This window comes from Engystomops pustulosus, chromosome 1 (assembly GCF_040894005.1).
Source record: "Engystomops pustulosus chromosome 1, aEngPut4.maternal, whole genome shotgun sequence".
Classification (NCBI taxonomy): domain Eukaryota; kingdom Metazoa; phylum Chordata; class Amphibia; order Anura; family Leptodactylidae; genus Engystomops; species Engystomops pustulosus.
This window is the reverse complement of record NC_092411.1, coordinates 160102039-160127874: the sequence shown is the minus strand read 5'-3', so window position 1 is coordinate 160127874 and position 25836 is coordinate 160102039. Positions and strand designations below refer to the sequence as shown.

The 25836-nt window shown below is 40.9% G+C and overlaps 1 protein-coding gene across 1 annotated transcript in view; it reads right to left on the bottom strand.

Moving 5' to 3' along the window:
* The window catches only part of PTPRS (protein tyrosine phosphatase receptor type S), a 207897-nt gene that overhangs the window by 132774 nt on the left and 49287 nt on the right, over positions 1 to 25836 (bottom strand). The window contains exon 3 of the mRNA XM_072113236.1: positions 12367 to 12512. Within this exon, the coding sequence (XP_071969337.1) occupies positions 12367 to 12512 (146 nt within the window). The remainder of the gene's footprint in view (positions 1 to 12366; positions 12513 to 25836) is intronic.

Sequence of the window (25836 nt, the reverse complement as noted above, 5' to 3'; positions counted from 1 at the left end):
ATTTACCAATATTATTTCAGCGCTTCTTGCGCATCTGTTTACATTCCCCTCACCCGCCATATCCTAAACTTATAAGAACGCTACTACACTTGATCTTATACAAAAGGTTCTTAGAAGTGCTGTTTGGGGAGTAGCCTAGAGACAGGGGCTTGGATTGGCGAAAGCTTGTCTGGCAGCGGAGCGCCAGCTCCATCTCAAGATCCAACTAACATAGTTTTAACTGCAGCACCTTTAATCTACTACTAGTTCACTGTCTCCATACATCGTCCCCTTATCAAACGAGCTGTGTCGGGCAGAATTTTGGGTTGTTTTCATGGCTTCCACATCAAACTTGTTAACTTTGTCGCCACCCTGCTGTGTAATCCACAAAATATACTGGCAAACTTTTATCATTTACCAATATTATTTCAGCGCTTCTTGCGCATCTGTTTACATTCCCCTCACCCGCCATATCCTAAACTTATAAGAACGCTACTACACTTGATCTTATACAAAAGGTTCTTAGAAGTGCTGTTTGGGGAGTAGCCTAGAGACAGGGGCTTGGATTGGCGAAAGCTCGCCTGGCAGCGGAGCGCCAGCTCCATCTCAAGATCCAACTAACATAGTTTTAACTGCAGCACCTTTAATCTACTACTAGTTCACTGCCTCCATACATCGTCCCCTTATCAAACGAGCTGTGTCAGGCAGAATTTTCAGGTGTTTAACCAGATACATAGTGGAACGCGGCCCATCTGTCGCCGCCATGCTGGAGACCTGAAGTTGCAATCATAGCAGCGCAATATGGATGCCCCATACTGTCGCTCTTAATCATGGAACCGTAAAAACAATTAAAAATAGAACCACTATGCTATTCCATTATTCCTAGGTGAAATATTCAAACGACCCGGCCTGCTTTGAAAATTATAATTTTTTCAAAGTAAACGCTTCTGGCCCCCAGGCCCATTTTGGGTGGGGAGGAGCCGAGAGACAGGGGCTTGGACAGGCGAAAGCTCGCCTGGCAGTGGACCGCCAGCTCCATCCCAAGATTAGGCAGCCTCAGAGGCATCCATGCATGCTGCCCCTGCTGTTTCCTGTCCATTTTGCCTCCACGATCCTCCACAGCGTCCACCAATGTCTCATTTCAACTCTCTATACCCCAGATGCTGGAGCACGAGAGGATATGCAGCACATCATCCCCTTATCAAACGAGCTGTGTCAGGCAGAATTTTCAGGTGTTTCACCAGATACATAGTGGAACTCGGCCCATCTGTCGCCGCCATGCTGGAGACCTGAAGTTGCAATCATAGCAACGCAATATGAATGCCCCATACTGTCGCTCTTAATCATGGAAGTCGTCTCCATGGCTGCCTCCACATGTCGTCCCCTTATCAAAACAGCTGTGTCAGGCTAATTTTTCGGGTGTTTCACCAGATACGTTATGGAACTTGGTCACTATGTCGCCACCATGCTGTGTTATCGACTAAATATACCGTCAACCTTTTGTTCACATAGGAAATCATTTCACCTCCTTTGGTGAAACCTGAGTCCATTTAGGGTATGTCGCCATGAGACTCTCTAGCCTGCCACTGCTGCCGCTGCCTCTGCATGCCGTCCCCTATAGTGTCAGGGTCAATTATTGCATGTTTTAGATGCTATCTAGCCTCATTCGGTCACTCTGTCATGGCCATGCTGTTCCCCATAATTTTGGCATAATGGTGCGATTAAGCAGCCTCAGAGGCATCCATGCATGTTGCCCCTGCTGTTTCCTGTCCATTTCCGTGGTGTTTCCATCCTTTTCTGAGGTTCCCAGGTGTTTGGCCAAGCTTCCCTGTGTAGAGCCTTGGTCCCCTTGAAAAATGCTCGTTATTCGAGACGAGCACTCGAGCATCGGGAAAAGTTCGTCTCGAATAACGAGTACCCGAGCATTTTAGTGCTCGCTCATCTCTAATTATTAGTCATTATTACTTGGGGATTCATTTCAACCTGATACGCTTACACTAGATTTCAAAACACAATGCAATTGCATTGTGTGATCCAAACGTTATAATTAGAGGGTTCTAATATTCCAGTAGACTATATAATCAAGTGGATGTTTGGCTGTGAATTCAGCAGTGATACATCATGGATGGCTCTTTCTGAAGGAAAAGCTTGTCATCTGTAATGTCCTACATGCTGCCAATGACTCTCAGAATCTGTAGTCAGTCACAGAGGGCCAGTGAGCATGCCTGTGGGGATGTTAAAAATTGTAAGTAAAGTTTTCAGCATTCATTGAACAAAGTGCAGGCACAAAGACTTGTCAGTTAGCCAAATAGGCACTCTCCTGCCTCAGGCAGCAAATATTCTAGAATCGGCCCTGTTCAGGAAGGCATGTGTATAATAATTAGTCTGTTCCTTCACATCACTGCCTCCACCAATGACATTTTGCCTGAGAATGGCCCGGGACTGGACTTACAGGAGGAACTACTGAGGTGTAGAAAAAGTGTAGTGATGACACTATGGGATGTGCACCAATGGAAGGAACTAGTGGGGTATAGTAGACGTGTAGTGATACCACTATGGCGATGTACACTGACGAGAGGAAAAATTAAGGAGTAGAAAAATGTAGTAATGGCACCACGGGGATGTGTACTGAGAAGAGAAACTAAGGTGGATTGCATTTGATTTTGGAATAGATCAAGGCTGAAGAAGAGACAAGGTTAGGAGATATAGTTTATTAATGTTGTATGTGTGAAGGGGGTGGAGTGTTTTCACATCTTAACATTTAGCTCGAAGAGACAAAGGCATTAGCAGGGTTGGACTTGGAAGGAGGAGGTACTGGCCTTTACACTATGACAATTGTGGGTGTGAACTGGCTGGTAGAGGAGCAGGACAGGTAGCAGAACTGCACACCCATGCTGGATTTTGTAGTCAATATACACAGAAAGTGTCTGAGATAGGAAATGTAGAAGATAAATAATGCTGTGTACTACTCTGGGGGACAAAGAAGACCAGTAAAAAAGGAAAAAAAGGTATGGGGTATGTATTATAATGTATACAACAATGGACATTTTTAAAAATCTTATGTGTATGGTGGAAAACCCCTTTAACCCCTTAACGCTCTGCGCCGTAGCTCTACGGCGCAGAGGTATAAGGAATGTATGAAGAGGGCTCACAGGCTGAGTCCTCTTCACACAAAGGTGGGGGTTTTTGCATTTTGCAGCTTTTTTATGATCGCCGCGCCCCCGAACGTCATCAGGGGGCGGCGATCGGTTGCCATGGTAGCCTCGGGTCTTCTTTTGACACGAGGCTACATGGCTTCTGGAGATTCGTTACAATGAGCCAGTGGCTCATTGTAATGAATGACCTGCAAAAATGCCATATATTGAAATACAGAAGTATTGCAGTATATGGTAGGAGCGATCTGACCATCTATGGTTAATGTACCCTAGATGGTCTAAGAAATAGTGGGGAAAAAAAAAAAAAAAAGTTAAAAAAAAAAAAAAAAATAATAAAATATTAAAATATAAAACATAATAAACAGTAAAAATCACAAACATATTAGGTATCGCCGCGTCCCAAAATGCCCGATCTATCAAAATATAAAAACGGTTACGGCCGGCGGTGACCTCCGAGGCGGGAAATGTCCGAAATGCGACTTTTACACCTTTTTACATCACATAAAAAATGAAATAAAAAATGATCAAAATATCACACAGACCTCAAAATGGTAGCAATGAAAAAGTCGCCTCATTTCGCAAAAAATGACACCTCACACAGCTCCGTACCCCAAAGTATGAAAAAGTTATTAGCGTCAGAAGATGGCAAAAATGTTTTTTCTATTTTTGAAAATGTTTGAAAATGTATTAAAACACAATAAAACCTATATAAATTTGCTATCACCACGATCGCACCGAACCAAAGAATAAAGCTGAGGTGTTATTTTGAGTGCACAGTCAAAGTCGAAAAAACTGAGCCCACAAGAACGTGACGCATGTGCGTTTTTTTTTTAATTTTTCCACATTTGGAATTTTTTTCAGCTTCGCAGTACACGGCATGTAAAAATAAATAACATTACGGGAAAGTAAAATTTGTTACGCACAAAATAAGCCCTCACACAGGTCTATACACGTAAAAATTAAAAAATTATGGATTTTTGAAGTTGGAGAGCGAGAAATGAGAGGAAAAACCCTGCGTCCTTAAGGGGTTAAATGAAACCAACCACTTGTCTTTGCTAGTTTTCAGCTGAAGTCAGACACAAATCAGCGTTGCAATGCATATGTAGGATGTTCTTTTCTTTAGGCTCAAAACTTTATTACTTCGGAGAAAACTTAAGCACACAGCTAACATAACAAAGTAGTGGCTTCAAAACAACTGCCATTCATGATTTGGCCCAGTCAGAGTCCTGACCTAAACCCAAACGAGCATCTCTGGAGAGACTTTAAAATGGCTGTCCACCAACTCACACCATCCAACCTGAGGGAACTGGAGCGGATCTACAAGGAAGAATGGCAGGGAATCCCCAAATCCAGGTGTGAAGAACTTTGTGCATCATTCCCAAGAAGACTCATGGCTGTACTAGCTCAAAAGGTTCTTCTACTCAGTAAAGAGAAAAGGATCTGAATACCTATGATTATGTGATATTTCAGTTTTTCTTTATTTTGATAAATTAGAAAAATATTTACATTTCACAAATTTACATTGTCAGACCATATGCACGTGCTGTGGACCCAGGGTTCCTTCTGATGCATGACAATGCTAGGCCTCATGTGGCTGTAGTGTGTCAGTAGTTCCTCCATGATGAAGCATTGATGCTATGGATTTTCCTACCTGGTCCCCATTCCAACATGCAATTAAACACATGTTGAAGAGCTGACTACTGCTTTAATCCAGATCTTGGAGGAGATCCCTCAAGAGAACACCTGCTGTCTGAGATCCCTCAAGAGAACACGTGTCTGTACGATCCTTTCATATACTGCCATATGGCAGTATATGGGGATTTTACTCCTCGTACATTACAATGTGCTGACAGCACATTGTAATGAATGGGTCAACCCGAAGTAGCTTAGGGTAATCGTGAGACCCGAGGCTACCATGGGGACGGATCGCCGCTCCCTGTTGAGGTCACAGGGAGCGACGATCCTCGGAAAAATGGCGGCGCATCTTTTTGAAGCTGGCGGCAGTTTTGCCGGCTGCGGTCCACAGGAAAACACCCACGATCGGTGCCGCCACCGATCGCGGGTGTTACTGGTAAGCCTTTGCTGCAATATGCAGCAAAGACTTACCGGCTATGGAGAGGGATCGGTAAGGGGTTAAATGTCACATGTCGGTAAGGGGTTAAAACTTAGAAGCAACAAATATAAAAAGATTACCACAGTCAGTGCCAGGATCTATGAGTCAGTGCCCTTGGTTTATCATGATGAATTTGATATATATGATGTATTTGTATATTTTCCTTAGGGTGCGGTCACACGTCATGTTTACTGCATGCATTTAAAAACGCATTGCTACAGCTGAAGGGAGATTTGCCTAATTAAACAGCTGTTAACGCATTGTTAACACATGCGTTAACATCACGGTTAACGCATGCGGTTGTTAATGCATTGTTAACACATGCGTTAACATTGCGGTTATCGCATGCGTTTTGTAAACGCGGGTGTTAACAGCTGTTTAATTAGGCAAATCTCCCTTCAGTTGTAGCAATGCGTTTTTAAACGCATGCAGTAAACGCGACGTGTGACAGCACCCTTAAGGAGAGGGGTAGTATAAGTTATAGGAAGAAAAACTGATAGCATGTTCTACATAGAAGAATATACCGTATATACTCGAGTATAAGCCGACCCGAGTATAAGACGAGGCCCCTAATTTTACCACAAAATACTGGGAAAACCTATTGACTCGAGTATAAGCCGAGGGTGGGAAATGCATTGGTTACAGCCTCCCCAGTATATAGCCAGTCAGGCTCTGCCCCAGTGTATATAGCCAGCCAGCCCCTGCCCCAGTGTATATAGCCTGCCAGACCCTGCCCCAGTGTATATAGCCTGCCAGACCCTGCCCCAGTGTATATAGCCTGCCAGACCCTGCCCCAGTGTATATAGCCTGCCAGAGCCTGCCAGACCCTGCCCCAGTGTATATAGCCTGCCGCCGCTGCCGGACAGATCGCACAGAAGATATACAGGGGTCACCGGAAAGGTGGGTTTAGATATATTTATTTTTTTGACTCGAGTATAAGCCGAGTTTGGGTTTTTCAGCACATTTTTTGTGCTGAAAAACTAGGCTTATACTCGAGTATATAAGGTAATAAATAATGCAGTATAGAAGAATGGATAATTAAAAAAAATATCTATGACTGTGCTGACACTTATGGTCTTCTTTTTTAAGAATGGATAATTGCAAAACTGTCATAAATTGTAAGAGTCAGAAGTTGAAGTTGATATAATAAATTAAATAAAATCAATGCACAAGAAATCAATGAAAAAATAATTCATATAATTATCAATGTTCTAAAAAGATATTGACAGTAAGGATTTAATGTCGGAGTATATTAAAATATTGTATGCTGAAACTACAATTGTTATTGAAAACCTGTACAATACATTATAATGAAAGAGAATTATAACCTATGACAGATGCCTCAGTTCACTTAACTGCAAAATGCAAGCATTGACCTTTGTTCTATATGTCATTTATTGTTAATTTGTACAAGAGCATATTTGAGTATTGGACTTTATAACTGATGCTGTATCCTGAAACATTCACTTCTCTACACCATTATTCTTATTTTATTTCTGGCAAAGCGTGTAACTGATATATATGTTTAATAGGTATTAGTGCTTTTATTTCTGAGGTTTTATGAGTGGAATTTAATTGAAATATAAGTATAGTGACTATGTCCTCCATTGTATAACATACTGACTGTAGTCCCTGGTGTTACCAGGGATAGTAAATAACTGCTCTGAGCGAAAATAAAATAGAATGGTTTAACAAAAAAATATTTTCTATCTATCATATTACCTCACATATAACCTATCTTATAGTCATTGCATATAGTGACCAATCAAAGCGCAGAGCTCATATTAATGACCTATTGCAAAATCCACCCTCCCCTCCTCACCCAATACAAGAGCTCTGGGCACCGCCATCATGCAATAAACCCTAGACAGCGCATCTGCAGTAGCTTAAAACTTGCCTGGCCTATGCTTGGCCTATGGTTACACGGCATTGTTATCTTTTATCTCGAATAGCAATGAACTGATAACAGCCTCAATTTTTGACCAAAGAGGTAGTATTGGAACAAATTTAGCCCCCACTTAATGGCCAAGCGTTTAATAATTGAATAGTTGCATTCTGCTTTCTACATATCAATAGCACACCAGATGTTCTTCCCCATTTACAACTTGTGATATTACAACCCCTAGATGCATCTGTTAGCACCACAAACTCACCCAAAAAATCAGGAGCTATTAATACTGTCTGTCTACAGAGGGCCACGATAAGCTTCTGGAAACCCCCTCCAGCCTCTGGGGAGTACTTCATCATGATTGATTTTGTTACCTTTCTTAGCTTGGTCAGGGACACTGCTATTTCAGGGGAGTTGGGAATAAATCTCCTATAATATCCCACAATACCGAGAAATGCCCTCGCCTGTTTCTTCGTTAGTGGGCGGGGACAGTCTGGATGGCTTCTACTTTATTTATCTAAGGCTTAATCTCAACTCTCCCCACAATATATCCCAAGTATCTGGCTTCTTCCATTCAAATGGCACACTTACATAGATTTACAGTAAAACTGCACTTTTTTAGCACATCCAGGACAGCTTGGATTTTTACCAAGGTGACTCTCCCAATCACGGCTAAAGATCACTATGTTGTCCAAGTACTGGAAGGAACCTTCTGGTGTGGAAAAGGTTGTCTTCTTCCTGGCTTCTTTAGAATCTGCCAATACCCATTGGTGAGGTCTAGGATAGTGATATACTAGGCTGGACCAAGCCTCTCAATAAGTTCATCTAACCGAGACATGGGGTATGCATCTACCTTTGACAGCTCATTTAATTTGCTACAATCATTACAGAGCCACCACTCTCTGTTGGGTTTTGGGACTAACACTATGGGACTGGACCACCCACTTTTGGTAATGACTGCCCTCCAGGCCTCAGGAATCCTATATGGATTTAAGCTCACTCTTTCATAAGGATCAGTAATGATCTTGTGTTTGATTACATTAATTAGTCCTGGCGTCTCTGCAATCTTCACATTCTCTGTGTTGATCTATGGTTTAGTAACCAGGCAAGATGCCTCTGGGGCTTAAGCAAGCTAACATGATAGACATGATAGGCCATCAAAGGGCCATCTAGCCAAGAATTTGCTCTCCACCGTTGGTACCAGAGCCCGTGGTCCCAGACTAAACTGTTGTGCCGATCTGTTCAGACCTAAGACTCTAGCCTGTGCCCCCAGAACCTGGAGGAGATGCTCTTTGACGACAGGAATGACCTGTGTCATTCCTGTAATTGGGACAATATGTTCAATGAGAGTGTAACTTCGCTCTCCCATGTCTCCTTTGGTATGTTTAACAGACCTTGTGGGTGTTGGCCAAACAGCAGCTCAAAAGACTTGAGGTACCTCCCTAATGGAAAACAACAAATACTGTAAGGTAACAGGTAATCCAAATCCCAACTATCTTTCTCAACCACTTTCTTTAACGTAGCCTTCCAGTGTTAAACAATTCCAACAGCCCATCTGTCTGTGGGTGGTAAACAAAGGCGTATAGTGGAGTAACCTTCAGTACCTTACAGAGATCTTGCATTACCATGGACATGAACAGGGACCCTTGGTCGTTCAGAATCTCCTTAGGCAGCCCTGTTCTAGAAAATATCTGAACTAATTCTCTGGCAATAACCTTGGAGGATGTCTTTCTCAGGAGCACTGCCTCTAGGTACATGGTGGCATAATCCATTAGTACTAGTACATACTGGGGACCCCTAGCCAATTTTACCAAAGGCCCTACCAAATCCCTGGCTACTCTCTCAAAGGGTACTGACATAATTGGCAATTGTATTAGTGGGCTGCATAAGTTTGCAACTAGGGAGGTTACTTGGCAGACAGGACACAGCTGGCAATCTCTGACCTCCCAAAATCATCCTGAGCAGAAGAATCTAAGTACAATTGTCTGTATTGTATTATCTGCTCCCTGATGACCTCCTAACACACGGTGATGTGCCAGATCCATGACCATGTGCCTATATTGTCTGGAGACAAGGAGCTGTTCCACTATGTCCTCACAGATTTTGGTCACTCGGTACAACATATTCTCATTCATGGCAACGAGAGGAAATCTTTTGTCTGCCCCTAGCTCTTGGGGAACCACAATAATGACCACATCATAAAATAAAGAATTATTATAAAGGCACTTTTAATGGTTTCATCTTTAAGTTGGGCTGTCCCAAAGTTTCCCCTAGACACCTCCAGGTCTGGGACAGAATCTTGAACAGCTGACTCCTCCTCGCTGTCCCCTAACATGACAGAAAAAGGAAATTCGGGGACTACCTTAGGATCAGTGTACAAGCTGCTGTCCTCATCCTCTAGGAGTTTCTGTTGTACTGCCCTATGCCAAAGTTCAGTTCCGACCAATAGTCGATTGGTGGGATATTGTACCCCTATCTGTCTTTAAGGCAATGTGCGCCACGGGGCATACCTTGGTATACCCATGTATACAAGTGATGGCCAAAGTCTTTCCAGGAACCAACTCATGAGATATACAGGCCGTCATGAGTATTACCAGGCTCATGCAGGATGTGCAAACATAGAGCTCTGTCTCCCTGTCGAACAGCCCATAGGTTCTGCACTGAGAGGGCACTGAGCCGCCATATGACCTGGAACATGGCATCTACAGCATTTGAGCTCTCTCAAGGTGGGTAAGGACATCATTTTTAGTACATTCTTAACCTTGGGATGTCCTTAACAAGGGGACTTGGCTCCCTTCCTCTGGCCTTCAGAGTCACTTTGGGCACACTAGTAAGGAGAGGTCAGGGGTGCTGGGTCAGCAATAAAGTTCTCAACCACATATCTCTCCACCAGACCCTCTAAATCATCTGCTGTGTGGGGATTATCCTGTGCAACCCTGGTTGGGGAGAGCGGGCACACAGCGGTCCATCACCACGCGCTCCACCATTTTTGCTGGGGGACAGACATCCGGCTGTAGCCATTTCTAGACAAAGTGCAGAGGGTCTAACATTTGGGACCTCAGGAGCTTGTCCCTCTTCTAACTCCTCTGAGCTGAAATAATGACTTTGAAAATATATGGTTATATAGGGTTAAGCGGATTCTTCATTTAGTCATTTTGACTTTATTTGTCCATATAAAATTAGGAAGATACCTAGGCATTTGAAATAGATTTTAAGTTAGAAATTGAAGGAGTTGTCCCACCACAGACTCTTATTCTCTATTAACAGTCACATCAGTGGGGTAAATAAATGCTGTATATACTTGAATATAAGTCGAGTTTTTCAGCACAAAAAAGGTGAGTATTGAGTTTCCTTTTTATATACTGGGGCTGGCTGTATACTGGGGTTGGGCTGGCTGGATAAATAATGGGGACAGGCTGGGTGGCTATATACTGGGGGCAGGTTGGATGGCTATATACTGGAGGGAAGGGGCTGGATAGCTATATTCAGGAGGGCATGGGGTGACTAGCTAGCTATATACTGGGGGGGGCAGGGGTCTGCCTACATACTAGGGGGAGGGGGCTCGCTAGCAGAATACTGAGGGCAGGGGGCTGAATAGCTATATACTGGGGGGGGGGCAGGGGGCTGGCTATATACGGGTGGGCAGGGGACTGGCTAGCTATATACTGTACTGGAGACTGACAAATACATTTCCCACCCTAGGCTCATACTATATTCGGGTTGGCTTATACTCAAATATATATAATAGTAGAAAATTAAGTAAATAACATCAAGGCATACATCACAAGGTAAAAACAAAAATGTTTAAGGAATTTTACAAAAATGTTAGAAATGTTTTTTTTTATTTTCTGAAAATAAATTTTATGCCACATGCAAATTAGACACTTGCATACCTCCCATTTTTTTTTTTTGCCTCAAGCTACTTTTGTTCCACCCCTTACTCCACCCTCACATTGTATAATTTATCTCCCCCTCACATTGTGTTCCCTCAGCTCCCTCACATTGTAGCACCTCTGATATTGTGTCCGTAACTCCCCCTCATACAGTACTAAAGCCCCCCTTGCAGTGCCCCCTCATATTGTGTCTCCCAGCAGATCCCCCTCTCATTGTGCCCTCCAGCAGCTCACCCACTTACTGTAACCCCCTTCTGTGCCCCCAAGAAGTCCCCCATCTTATTGTGCCCACCCTCAAGCCGTTATTGTACAACCCCAGCAGCCCCCCCCTCTTATTTTGATCCCCAGACAATCCCCTTCTAATTTTGCCCCCTGAGCAGTTCCTTTTATTTTACCCCCCAGAAGCTCCCATTTTATTTTGTCCCTCCCAGCAGCGATCCCCTACTATAGTGCCCAGCCAGCAGATTCCCCTCTTATAGTGCCCCCAAAGCAATTACCCCTTTTATTTTAGCCCCCTAAAAGCTCCCCCTGTTGCTGTGCCCCACAAGCAGTTCCCCCTCTTGTTGTGCCCCCATCAGTTCCCCCACAAAAAAACAGAACCAGGGGAACAGTGATAGTACAGGGGGCTGCTGGCTCTCTGAACTATCACTTTATCCAGCTCCGTCGGCACATGCCTCCCGCTGTGATAACAGGACAGAGCCCGAAAATTAGGACTGTCCCGCTTGATCAGGGAAAGTTGGGAGGTATGCAGTTGGTTTACCTGGTTCAATGCTGTCCCTCCCAAAGTACCACACTGTAATGCCCATCTCTACCTTACCTCATCTTACAGAATGACTTACCTATGCACTATGGCCAATAAATGATGGCAAAATTATTTTCAGGCAGAGTTTGCTTTTGCAAAGGTGCTGGAACAAGTGCTGGATCAGAAGTGTTAAAATACACTGACACCATAATAGAAGAGGGAGTATACCATTTCCTATTATAGGAAATCCATTCAGGAGTAGACTTAATTTTTTTCTGTATTTTGCAACCATTTTTCAATAAACAAAAAAATACATTTACATAGCTAGGGGTCCAATCAGCAAGATCCCCACAATAAACATAACAGTGGTTTGGCCCGAGTCCTACTGCTCTGTTCACTTTGGATAAGACTGAAGTCAATATCCAGGTACAGCAGAAAGCATCAGCTATTAAATGCAGCATGAGCGTACATATTCAACCACTGCTTCTTTTAAATAAGGAGCCCTAATTTAATAGCCATGACCAGTCTAGCAGCTATCTTTTAGCTAGTGGATAATGCATAACTTGGTGTCAGTGAAAAAGGATAAAAACACCCACCTCAAATCGCTGGGAGTTTACTTTCTTGCCTCGCTTGTTCCAAGTGACTCTAGGCTTCGGATCACCAGTAGCTTGGCACACAAATGAAGCCACACCTCCGGAAACACCAATTTCATCAGTGGGCCTTTTGATAAACTCTGGGACACCTAAGAAGAAACAAAACATGATTCAAGTAATGGCACTTTAGTAACATTATGTATTTGAAAGTTACAGTGGAAATACTTGTAATTACATATTTAGCTAAAAAAGCATTGCTCTTGCACACTCTACAGGTAATGGAAAACACGTTGATTTGAAGCCACAAATTATCTTAGGGAAAAATGTAAGGTAGTGCAATTGAATAAGACGTGTTAGGGTTTCTGAACATGTGCCTAAAATACAACTGCACCCTAAAATGTTTAACTATTAAGTGAAACTTGTCAGCAGGTGTAATATAATTCCAGTGGCAGGTAAAACAAGGTTAAGAGCTGTGTAAGCCAGTATTCTTTTTAAGAGACTTTTTCATTTTTAAAACTCCATGTAGCTGAACATCATCTGTTATATTAAACGTTTGTGAGCTAGAATGTTTTTTAAAATGTTTTGCTTATGATTTAGTTAATAGAACAGGAAATCACACATTTTTTAAATGTAATACAGGAATTCTATTCGCACACTTTTTTTTATATCTGAACAGTAGATTCCCTATCTACAGAAGAGTGGTACAGGGTTGCAGGGTCATGGAACAGTCCCACTTTATGTACCAGTGGTATAAATAGGATTAAACATGGAGTATTAGCACAGAGAATACAATGATGAATTTGTGCCGAGTGACTGCGGTAGACTCTCTGAAATATTACAGGTATAATACATGACAGATTTAGCTATTGGGCAGGGGTATTTTTTTTGTTTCATATGGTTGAGTTTTATTTTTGTTTGTGTATGTGCATGACACCATGATGCACATTTACTTACCCGGTGCCTGCGTGATCCCTGATCCGGAATTTCCGACGTGGATAAACTCGATATACAAAGATCGTGCGCCCGATATCCTGTATGTGTCGCTTCCCAGCTCAGGTCCGCCGGAGTTCACCCTTTTCCCGGTGCATGTAAGTGCTTGGCTTGCGACACAATTTTAAAGTTAAATCCTGCGGTTTGTGCGAATCCAACGGATCGCCTGACGGCCCTCCTCCCAATGCCCTTCTAAATCCCTGTTCCGGCGACGCGATCCCTGAAAAGTCGGAAAACCTGACGGAAATGCGGCCTCAGGACCCTTAGTAAATAAGCCCCCAAATGTGTATGAAATGCACCTGGAATTAACCCCTTATCAACGACGCTTGTTTTCAGCTTAAAGGACACTTTAAGTGTCACTTTTTCTGTCACCACTACCTGTTGGAGCAGCTCACAAGGGTTTCATCACAGCCTTTATCTAGTCAATTCATACATTAATCATTATAAAATCATCTATTCTTTAACCTCACATGGTCAGAGGCAGTGACGTCACCCCTGTTACCCCTCACCCTGCTCAGGTCTGTGTTCCTGTGCTTTATCTGCTGACCTGCTCTCCCTCCTAATACACATGTGTGAGACACAGACACATCAGCTATACAAGTACCTGACATGTTCTGCTATAACATGGCTGCCTGGAGCTGTTGTATCTCTCCTATACACACACACGATGCAGGGGGCATGGCCACCAGCACCAAGAAGCACATGGAGGAGCCATTACATCATTATACAGGCTGACAGTCAAACACTGGGGTGTGTGGCTGTGCCTCCCACTCATAAATAAGCTGGACAGCTTGAATATGATAATGATTCATTGGACATCTCACAGGTCATTCGCATACAACTTTAGTACCTTATAATGTTTGTATAATGAAAAGTTATATAATTTTCCTATATACTTTCTGTATCAATTGCTCACAGTTTTCTAGATCTCTGCTTGTTGTCCTGTTATAGAAAATTGATTGTTTATTTCTAGTGGACAGAAATCTGACCATGGTCACACAGGTGCACGGCTCGTTATAACCCAAACCTGACCGTTTAGTTAATAAGGTTTGAGCCCCTTCAGTGAGCTCTAGTCTGAGTGCACCTGATCTATTCCCCAGGGTCCGGGGTGTTGCGGCTTTATGTTAGGATGCTATTTTATGCGTCCTCTTCTTTTTTTCTATGATGTTATGAGGCTTAGAACTTTAGGTCCGATTTTTAAAATTTTCATTAAAATCGCCAAAACTCACATTTTGAGGGACAACGTACCTTTCAAGTGACTTTGAAGGGCTTAAATAGTAGTAACACCACATAAATGACCCCACCTTAGAAACATGACCCCTAAAGGTATGTAAACTTCTATTAAGTCTATTAACCTGGATGTGTGATTTAAAACTTTTGAATACATTCATTTAGTCCAAAACTGACAGTTTCATAATGAATAAAATGATGAAATGCTGCGCAAAGTTTGATGCCCAATTTCTCGCGAGTGCAGTGATACCCCATACATGGTGGTCGACTGCTGTATGGGCACACAGCTGGGCATAAAATGAAAGCCGTGCCATTCATAGCAGATTTGTATTGTCACATTGTAGAGGCTGTAAAATTGTAATTTTTTTATAGATAATTAATTTGGGGGATCTACAGCTTATTCATGAGATTTTATTAAGTATTTCAAGGGGGAACACAAACAAAATTATCAATTTTCATTTTGGCTTGAGAAAGGCTCAAAGCGAGCCGAAACGTCGCTGTCGCACATGAAATAAAAAGGACCACGTTTTCCTGATTTGACCGTTTGGAGTGTTGCTTTTTATCTATTTTTTATGCATGGAGGATCGTCTACCCAATCCTAACTAGCTTGCACCCACAATTGTTTGCACGTGCTGCCCGGACTTTCCATTTGCAATTTTCATTTTGAATTTTTAGCACTTTTTTTCCCACGCTTGACATAACATAAAAATAATATTGTATCTTTATTCTCTGGTTCATTACGATTATGGTGATACCTCATTTATATAGTTTTTCTTATCTTTGCTCAATTTTACTGAGCAGAGCCAATATTGGAGACAATCACATTTTTTTTTTACTATCGACAACTTTGCAGGGGCATAACTTCTGTCTTTTTCTGTTGACAGATCTAGTTGAGGGCTTAATTTTTGCCAAAAGAGTTGTTCTTTTCAGCTGTATCATATTAGGGCACGTAACTTTTTTTGATCACTTTTTAGAAACATTTTTGTGTGGGTATTTGAATAAAAATCGTATATTACGGGAAATTTTTTGTGTTAGTTAGGGGACCTTTATTTAATTAGAAAATGATTTTCCCTTTTTTTTTTTTACATTTTTTTAAAGTTTCCAGACTTGGGCTTGAACTCGATCATCTGATTGCTTGTTCAAGCCCTTACAATGCTGCACATGCTCAGTTACTTACAGCCGGGTCCTGCCAGGAGGCGGAACCCGGCGGAAAGAGGAGCTGACAGCCTCAGGGCACCGGACCCCGGGGCTGCGGAAGGATGGATCGGATCCCCCAGTAAGAACTAGGGGGGGGGGGGAGATCCACGGGGTCGCACTTACACGACGTGGTCCTGCTTGACTGCAGCGTGTAAGGGGTTAGATACCCAGGATCTGAGTTTTTCTGATCCCTGGTGTTAGTGCTGCGTCTGGGCTGTGATGCCACAGCCCGACACTGGCGAGACCCGATGTCTCGAAATCTTTTTCTGCCGGGCAGACGTAGAAAGGCAGTGCACCAGAAGTACCCTTAATGACCGACGTAAAAAGCCGATAGGGTGATCATTAAGGGGTTAAATGTGTATGAGAGTGATATTTCTTTTCCTGTTATTTAAAAAAATGTAACAATAAAAAACTCATAAGTGTCATTTACATTAGTTTTTCTCTTATTTTTTTGGCGCATTTTAATATTTATGCAAAAATCTTTTGACTTTTTCAACCCACCCAACAAAGTTCCATGCTACCTTTTTCCAATGTCACTTAATATATCTTAAAATTCATAAGTGGACATGTAAAATAAAGGTCCACGTTTTGAAGTTCTGTTATGCGCTTCTTCAAATGACAATATAATTGGAAAAGCTATACATATCATTACAATTTTCTCTTTGTTTTATATGACAAAAGAGACTAACTTGATAGGATTGTTTTATTAACCCCTTAACGCTGAAGCCACTTTTCACCTTCCTGACACGGCCCATTTTTCAAATCTGCCCTGTGTCACTACAAGTGGTTATAACTTCGGAACGCTTTAACATATCTAAGTGATTTAAAGATTGTTTTCTCGTGACACATTGTACTTCAGGTTAGTTGAAAAATTTTGGTGGTATGTTTTGCATTTATTTATGAGAAAATCAGATATTTGGTGAAAATTTGGAAAAATTCTTGATTTTCGAACTTCAAAATGTTCTACTTTTTCCATACGTAGTCATAACCGCAAAAAATGTAATAACTAACATTCACTAAATGTCTAATTTATGTGGTCATGGTTTTTTATGCATACTGTTATTTTTGTAGGATGTTATGGGCCCTTGAACGTTAGGTGTGATTTTTCACATTTTCATAAAAAACGCAAAATCCTGCTATTGAGGGACCTGCTCAGGTTTCAAATCACTTTGAGAGTCCTAAATAAAAGTAATACCCCATAAATTACCCCATTATAGAAACTACACCCCTCAACGTACGTAAAACAACTTTTATGAAGTTTTTTAACCCTTTAATTGTTTTACAGGGGTTAAAACAAAATCGGATGCAATTTTGAAAGTACATTTTTTTTGGCTAAATTAATGTGTTTTTCAAAAAATGTACAAATTCTCAGTGGATAAAATACCAAAACGCTCCACAAAATTTGATACCCAATCTCTCCCGTGTATAACAATACCCCATATGTGGTGATAACCTGCTGTATGGGCACACGCCAGGGCATTGAGGGGGGAGCTTCGCCATTCAGAGCAGATTATGCATTGTCACTTTTTATTGGCTACACAATCTTTATTTTTTTGGCAATTTGGACATATAAGGGCTTATTTTCTGCGACATGAGATGCACTTTACAAATACTTCATTTTAGTGGGTCATTAGCTTATTGATGAGATTTTATTAACTGTTGAATGTATGGGTGAAAAGAAAATTGTCAATTTTGGTTTACTTTCTTTTCGTATTTTTTGGGGGTCGTACACCGTACACTAAAAATATTATATTATCTTCATTCTATAGGTCACTACGATTACGGTGATACCTCATTTATATAGTTTTTCATTTATTTTTACAATTTTACTGGATAAAAACTAGAGGAATAAATATAGAGGAAATCTCATTTGTTTTTGCATTGCCATCTTTTCGGAGACGTAACTTTAATATTTTTTGGTTGACAGAGCCAGTTTAGGTCTTATTTTTTACGTGTTGAGTTGTTCTTTTCACTGGTACCATTTTTGCGCACATAACTTTTAGTGATCACTTTTTAGAACATTTTGGTGTAGAGATTTTATGAAAAATGTAAATTTTTGGCGTGTTTTTCGGGTTTTGTTTTTACGGCGTTCACCAAGCGGGTCCAATAATGTTTCTGAGTTATTGTACGGATTGTTACGGACGTGGCGATACCAAATATGTGGGTTTTTTGGCGATTTTGTTTATTTTTCACTTTATTGCATGTGTATAGGGAATATTTGTGTTTAGGGGACTTTATTTAATTAATTATTTTTATTAAAAAATTATTTTATGTAATGTTTTTAACATTTTTTATTAACTTTTACAGGTTAGCTTCAACAAGTGATCCACTGATCACTTGTTCAAGCTATTCTTCACATTACACAGTGTAATACATATGTATTACACTGTGTAATGTAACGCATGCTCAGTGTGTTACAGCCGGGTCCTGTCAGGGGTTAACACCCGCTATCGGAGAAATCTCCGATCGCGGGTGTTAGAGGCAGGTGTCAGCTATAATATATAGCTGACACCTTCAGCTTCTGGCGCCGGCTCCGTTCAGGTAATAATACTGCATTTTGCGGGAACGCACCTCCCGCGATGCAGTACTATTACGTCAAATGTCGGGAAGGGTTAATAACCTATTCTTTCTTTATTAAATTAGCTTTATTAAATATGTTTTTTGTGATTTTTTTTATATTAAAGTTATTTTTCAATAAACCTTTACCAAAACATATGTACAGCATCATTCCATCACCCTTTCCCACATTCAACTACACACACAGAATGTGTATTTTTAGTTTTTAGGTGTTACAGAAACTGAGATATGCACAATTAATTTTATAGTCGTAAATAGAAAACTTACTGGGGGATAGCTCTGGTTCTGTGAACCAGAAATATCTTCTTCTGTGAAGCATTCATACACAATGATATTAAAGTGAACATTCTCCCGTTTAATATGACACATAGATTGTGTTTCTAGGTGCCAGGGTACAGGAGATATGGCGATTTAATTGTTGTCACTGTCATGATGTCTAGAAAATCTGCATGTATGTGAAAACAAGACATATATAGATTTATGGAAGTTGTAAAGGGTTTAACAACTTTTGAGACTTTTTTGTTGCAGTTGAGACTCAAAAAGCAGTTAAAAAAAAAAAGAGACAACATGGTGATATAGTTACAATGCCACTGTCTGTAGGTGCTTTTTGGCATGCCTGTCTCTTGGTCCTTTATAACATAGAAGTTTGTCTCTTGGACTTATGTGTCACATCTAGCTTTTAAGTGCCCTATAAAATGGCTGCCTGTCTCTAGGTGACATGTAACATTACATTACAAGTTTCTAGGTAAGACTACATTTACACAGCTCCTTCACAAGGCCGGGTGGAGAATGGAGGGGGAGTGAGAGCTTCTCTCCACTGAAAGATGACATGTCCGATAATCCGCGGCTGCCCATCTCAGTCGTGGTGAGGCACCGTGTACTCAACACACCATGACCGGGAGTCATAGACCTCAATGTGGCCGTGATCTGGCTGCAATACGGTCATGTGAATGTGGCCTAAGTCTTTAGTTGTACAGAACCACAATACATGATTATTTATGTGCTCTCGATTTTGTATGTTTCTAATTTCACAAATATTGGTCAAAACCTATATAGATTATATGGCAACATGACTCATGTGCAGAAGACTAAAATCTGCCCAGTGCATCAAGAAATAACTTAACAATCTGTTCACCAAACATCATTATACAGTTGACCTCCTGTGTCACCTCTTCTTTCTCATAGAATGTAAGCTCTTGTGAGCAATGCCCTCACTCTTTTGCTTTAAACAGATCAATTTTTTACTATTTTGTAATGTTCAATTTTGCCTGTATATGTAACCTATGATCTGTAAAGCGCTGCAGAATATGATGTCACTATATAGTTTAAGATTTATATAAATAATAAATAAAAGAGACAACGAAAAAGCAGAGGCTGCACTGTGTTATTCATATATGCACAGTAATGGTTTAAAATAACTGTAACCTAACCCGTCTAGTATGGGTAAAGTAGCCTCAGCTGTTGCCTATCAACAAGACTTACCAGCTGCCAAATTCCAAGGAAGAGGTTTAAATAAGTAAGAAAAGCCTGTTAAAGGGGCTTTCCAGTAAAAGTTTTCCATGCAATAAATCAAACTTTTAAATCAGTAAGATGGGTAACAGTCTGGCCCCATAGGGCTCGTGAATAATGGGGGAGAGGGTCTTCTTGTGTTGCAATCCCCCTCCACTGACATTCATTACAGATACACAACAAAAACTAAGCCAGAATCCCCTAGTGAAGGATCACTGGCTTTAAGTTTCTACAGGCCTACAAGGAGGCCTTAAAAGTCTCAGTTAGGAAAACTCTTACCTCCTGTCCTTATATAAAGAGGATAGTTCTTGCGTACTGAAGTGGGGGAAATAGTACTTTTTTTAATCAAAAGTCTATGCTAATACTAGTTCAACTTGGAATCTGTCTGGCATCCATATTTTACTGATCCTTAGGTGAAGGAGGGAAAGAACAGAAGGGGAAATTTGTAAAGACTTGTACTTCTGCCAGCTCTTCATAAATGCCCCAGAAAGTCCCAATAGGGTTCCATATACGTGAGCATAGCATTCAACATGCTTACTCATTTATAGAGGAATAAATTACGCAGGCTTGTGAGTTTTCTTAATCTAGAAATAATGGAAGAGCATGATGAAAACTACCACGCATGACATAGAAGGAGATTTATCAGAAGGGTCTGAGAGCAAAACTGTTTTAGTTTTTCATGGCAACCAACTACAGCTCAGCTTTAACCCCTTACCGACGTGCGCCGTTCTGTTACGGCGCACGCCGGGTGTGGGCAAATGGAGAGGGCTCACAGGCTGAGCCCTTCCATAGCCGGTAAGTCTTTGCTGCATATTGCAGCAAACACTTACCTGTAACACCCGCGATCGACGCCAGCAGCTTCAAAAAGATCTTGGTGACGATCGTCACTCCACGTGATGGCATTTGAGAGTGGCGATTGGTTCGCCATGACAGCTTTGGGTCTTCCAAAAGCCCGAGGCTGTCTTGTTTTAATCCATTCATTACAATGTGCGATTTGCACATTTTAATTAATGAGGTGGAAAATCCCCATATGCTGCCATACTGTAGTATGGAAGTATATGGTAGGATTGATCAGAAAACCTAGGGAGTCTGAAAAATAATAAAAATAAAAAAAAGTTAAAAAAGAATTATAATAAGAAAACATGAAAATTCAAATCCTCCCCCCTTTCCCTAGAACTGATATAAAAATAAACAGTAAAAATCATAAACACATTAGGTCCAAAAATGCCCGATCTATCAAAATATAACAACATTTTTTCATTTTTTCACAGAAAATAGCGACGATGAAAATGGCAATTTTTTGCCATCTTGAAAAATATAAAAGATTAAATAAAAACTAATTAAAAGGTAGCACAGTCCAAAAAAATGGTAGCATTAAAAACATCATCAAAAGGTGCACAAAATAATACCAGCCACAGCTCCGTACACCAAAGTATGAAAAATTTATTAGTGGCCAAAGATTGCAAAAAAAAAAAAAAACATTTTGTACAGGAGGTTTTAATTTTTGTAAATGTATGAAAACATAAAACCTATACAAATTTGGTATCCCCGTAATTGTACCAACCCAAAGAATAAAGTAGACATGTCATTTGGGGCACACAGTCAAAGCCATAAAATCCAAGCCCACAAGAAAAGGGCCCAAATGCGTTTTTTCACCATTTTCACAGCATTTGGAATTTTTTTCCCACTTCCCAGTACAGGCGGTCCCCTACTTAAGAACACTCGACTTTCAAACGGACCTCTGGATATTGGTAATTTATTGTACTTTAGTCCTAGGCTACAATAATCAGTTGTAACAGTTATCACAGGTGTCTGTAATGAAGCTTTATTACTAATCCTGATTCTTATGACAACCCAACTTTTTTAAAATCCAATTGTCACAGAGACCAAAAAAGTTCTGGCTGGGATTACAATGATAAAATATACAGTTCCGACTTACATACAAATTCAACTTAAGAACAAACCTACAGTCCCTATCTTGTATGTAACCCGGGGACAGCCTGTACATGGCATGGAATAATAAATACCATTAATCTGAAGTGCAATTTTTTACGCAGAAAACAAGCCATCAAACAGCTCTTTACGTGTAAAAATAAAAAATGAACGTGGGGAGTTAAAAATGGAAATGAAAAAAAGGTTGTTAAGGGGTTAAAGGAAACCTGTCATCAGCAATGTGATTTTAGCTGGTGACACGGCCTTAATGCATTTGTGATCTGGATGGCTGCATCAATTATTTTACAATAATGCATAATGAAATTATTTAGTGACAGTTTAGTATTTAGTACAGTAAACATGAAACAGTCACTAAATAATTATTTTGTTATAAATTATCATCACAACTTCTTAATTGATGTAGCCAGCTGCAACACAAGACATTTGTGTCTTTATTCAAACTAAATCAACCTATAACGAGCTACCTAAGGATTCATGGTGACACGTCTGCAGGTTCCTCTTATCTTATGTTTTTAAACTATACGAGGACGGTTCAATGAGTAAACATGTTTGACAACAGAGGCCGTTCCTGAGGGAAGTAGGCGTTATCATTGTGTGCTGCCATCTATCAAACGACAGCAAAACAAATTGCAGACTGATGGATAGGTTAGTTTGCATTTGGCAGCGTTCAATTTTTGAAGAGTTCGACAAATCCTATTTTGTGGAGTGGTTAAAAAAATGGCAGGAACATTGGGAGAAGTGTATGTTTCTAAAAGGGGACTATGTTTAATAATACATTTTTTTTTTAATTAAATGGTGCCTTCATTTCTAACACGGGTAGAACTGCCCTCGTACATCTATAGAATACTTTTTCTGAAATTCTGATTTGTGAGAAGTAAAGTTTGGAGTATATTAACTTCCAAATTTCTCTAATAGGCCTGTAATAGTCTGCAGCATGGGTATTGTAGGATTGACCTGAACAGCAGTTTTCATAAACCGTAGACCTACGCCACCTCCTTAGCCTAATCCTTTTATGACTTTTAAAGAGAACCTGTCACCAGGGAACCCCTCCCCCCCTCCACAAACAACACCCAGCACCTGTTAGATGTCTTTATAGATGTTCCACTAATTCCTCTATCTATGGAATAAGAGGCAGCATTCTTGTAAAAAAGACTTTTATTTATGTCCTCTGTTTCAGTCATTGAGGCAGGGAGTTGCAGTATACAGTCAGGCTATCCTCCTCCTGACACTGTTGATTTCTCTTCCCACAGCCACAATTAGCTCTCTGCTCACAGGGGGGAGGCGGGTAGCTTGACTGTATACTGCAGCTCCCCACCTCCATGACTATAACAGAAGACATCGATAAAAGTCATTTTTAGAAGAATGGTGGATCTAATCCCATGGATAGAGGCATCAGTGGAGCATGTATAAGGACATCTAAAAGGTACAGGGTGTGATTTCTTGGGGGTGACAGGTTGTCTTTAAGATCGATACACTAACTGCTGACCTGTACATACAAAAAAGGGCTTCTAACACATCATTTGTAGCCAGATATGTTTTCTTACCCCTACTGTATATCGCCCCATGATCAGTTTGAAATAGTTGATATTCACCCTTTAACCTCTTCAGGAAATAGCCTGTTTGTACAATAAGGCTCAGCCTCTTTTGTACACATGTACCGCTCCGTGCGCCCTTTACCAGCCTATGGGGAACGTATTTACAGCAGCCATATATACGTCCCCCAACAGCTGTGTGAATGTAGCCTTACTGGTAAAATTTGGTTGAGATGTTTTCTGTTTATTTATATAATAAAAAAAATTAGCTGAAGTTTGTTTAGAAATTTGTCATATTCAAAATTAGAAATTATCTGCTTTTGAGATTGGGTGGTAAAACTTGCTGACATATCATATATTTCAAATTTATGTTTTCATCATTTATAAAATGTTCTTTTATTTTAATACAATGTTACACAGCTTACAAATCAAACAGAGATTATAGGGTTTTTTTTTCAAAATTTCTACGTTTTTGGAAACAAATTTTTGCAGTTGCCAGTTTTGCCCTATAAAATATACCGTATATACTTGAGTATAAGTCAACCTGAGTAAAGCCGAGGCCCCAATTTTAACGCAAGAAACTGGTAAAACCTACTGACTCAAGTATAAGCTGAGGGTGGGAAATGCATTGGTCACATGCCCCCCATTATATAGCCAGAAGCCCCTCAGTATATAGCCAGCCCCTACCCCCTAGTATAAAGCCGGTAGCACCTTGTATACAGCCAGCAGCCCCTTCCCCCTTGTATATAGCCAGCCAGTACCTGCCACCCAGTATATAGCCAATGCCTGCTCCCCCCGTATATAGCCAGTGCCTCCCCCCACCCCGTATATAGCCACCTGCCCAGCCCAAAAAAACTCTGTACTCACCTTTCCGAAGAAACCCCATCACCCCCCCCCCCAGGTCTTATTCTGTCTTCAGCTTTGGCTCCGGCTCCCCACACGGTCCAGTTGCACAAACAATGACATCAGCCGCTTGCCAACATCATAATTCGTGTGCCATCATCAGCAGACTATGTTGTCAGCAAGCGATTGACGTCATGGTGTGTGCAACGGGACCACGCAGGGTGCCAAGGTCAGAGCCGGAGGAAGGGGGGGGGGCAAAAGGTGAGTACAGAGTTTTTTCTTTCATTAACTTCAGTATAAGCTGAGTTTGGATTTTTCAGCACAGTTTTTGTGCTGAAAACCCCAGCTTATGCTTGAGTATATACGTTAGTTGTTTCCTCAATAGTGCCCTTTTGCCTTTTGTAGGCAATGCAATTCTATACAGTAATTGATTTTTGCCCTTTTTTGGTGTTTACCATACAGCTTAATAAAGATGTTAGTTTTATTCTACGGGTCAATACAGTTACAGGGATAACAAACTTAGATATTTCTCTATACTCTCTTTTCTTATGTTTTACTAAATTTGCTAAATAAAACCTAATGTGAGGAAAAACCAATTGTTTTTGCATCGCCTTCTTGCAAAATATGTTGATAAATAAGTATTTTGTAACCTACAAACTAGCATTTCTGGTTCCCACAGACCTGTAACTTGTTCTTTAGGAGGCTCCTCTGTCCTCCACTCATTACCTGTAGCAATGGCTCCTGTTTAAACTAGTTATCAGTATAAAAGACACCTGTTCACAACCTCACACAGTCATAATCCAAACTCCACTGTGACTAAAAGCCCAAAGAGCTGTCAAAGGACACCAGAAACAAAATTGTAGACCTCCACCAGACGGGGAAGACTGAATCTGCTATAGGCAAGCAGCTTGGTGTGAAGAAATAATTGTGGGAGCAATAATTAGAAAATGGAAGACATACAAGGCTAGTGATAATCTCCCTCGATCAGGGGCTCCATGCAAGATCTCACCCCATGGGGTCAAAATGATCACAAGAACAGTGAGTAAAAATCCAAGAACCACACAAGTGAATAACCTGCAGAAAGCTGGGACCAACACAACAAAGGCTACAGTCAGTAACACACTAAACCACCAGGGACTCAGATCATGCAGTGCCAGTCATGTCCCACTGCTTAAGCCAGTACATATCCAGGTCCATCTATAGTTTGATAGAGAGCATTTGAATGTTCAAGAATAGTATTAGAAGAATGTCATATGGTCAGAAGAAACCAAAGTAGAACTGTTTGGTAGAAAAACAACTCATCGTGTTTGGAGGAGAGTGAATGCTGAGTTCTGTTCAAAGAACACCATGCCTACTGCGGAGGATTGGGTGGCCACATGATGCTTTGGTGCCGTTTCTCTGCAAAGGGACCAGGACGACTCATCCGTGTACATGAATAATAATAATAATTGCTTTATTTATATAGCAAACACATATTACGATGGCGGTTCAATAAGTACCCATGATAGAAATGAAGACACCATTTTATCAAAAATATTTTTTTTTATTTTTCAACACTGTCCCCTTTTAGAAAGATACACTTCTCTCAACGGTCCCATCTGCCAGAAAGGTCATGGCGACGATTTTTTGGGATGCGAACAGC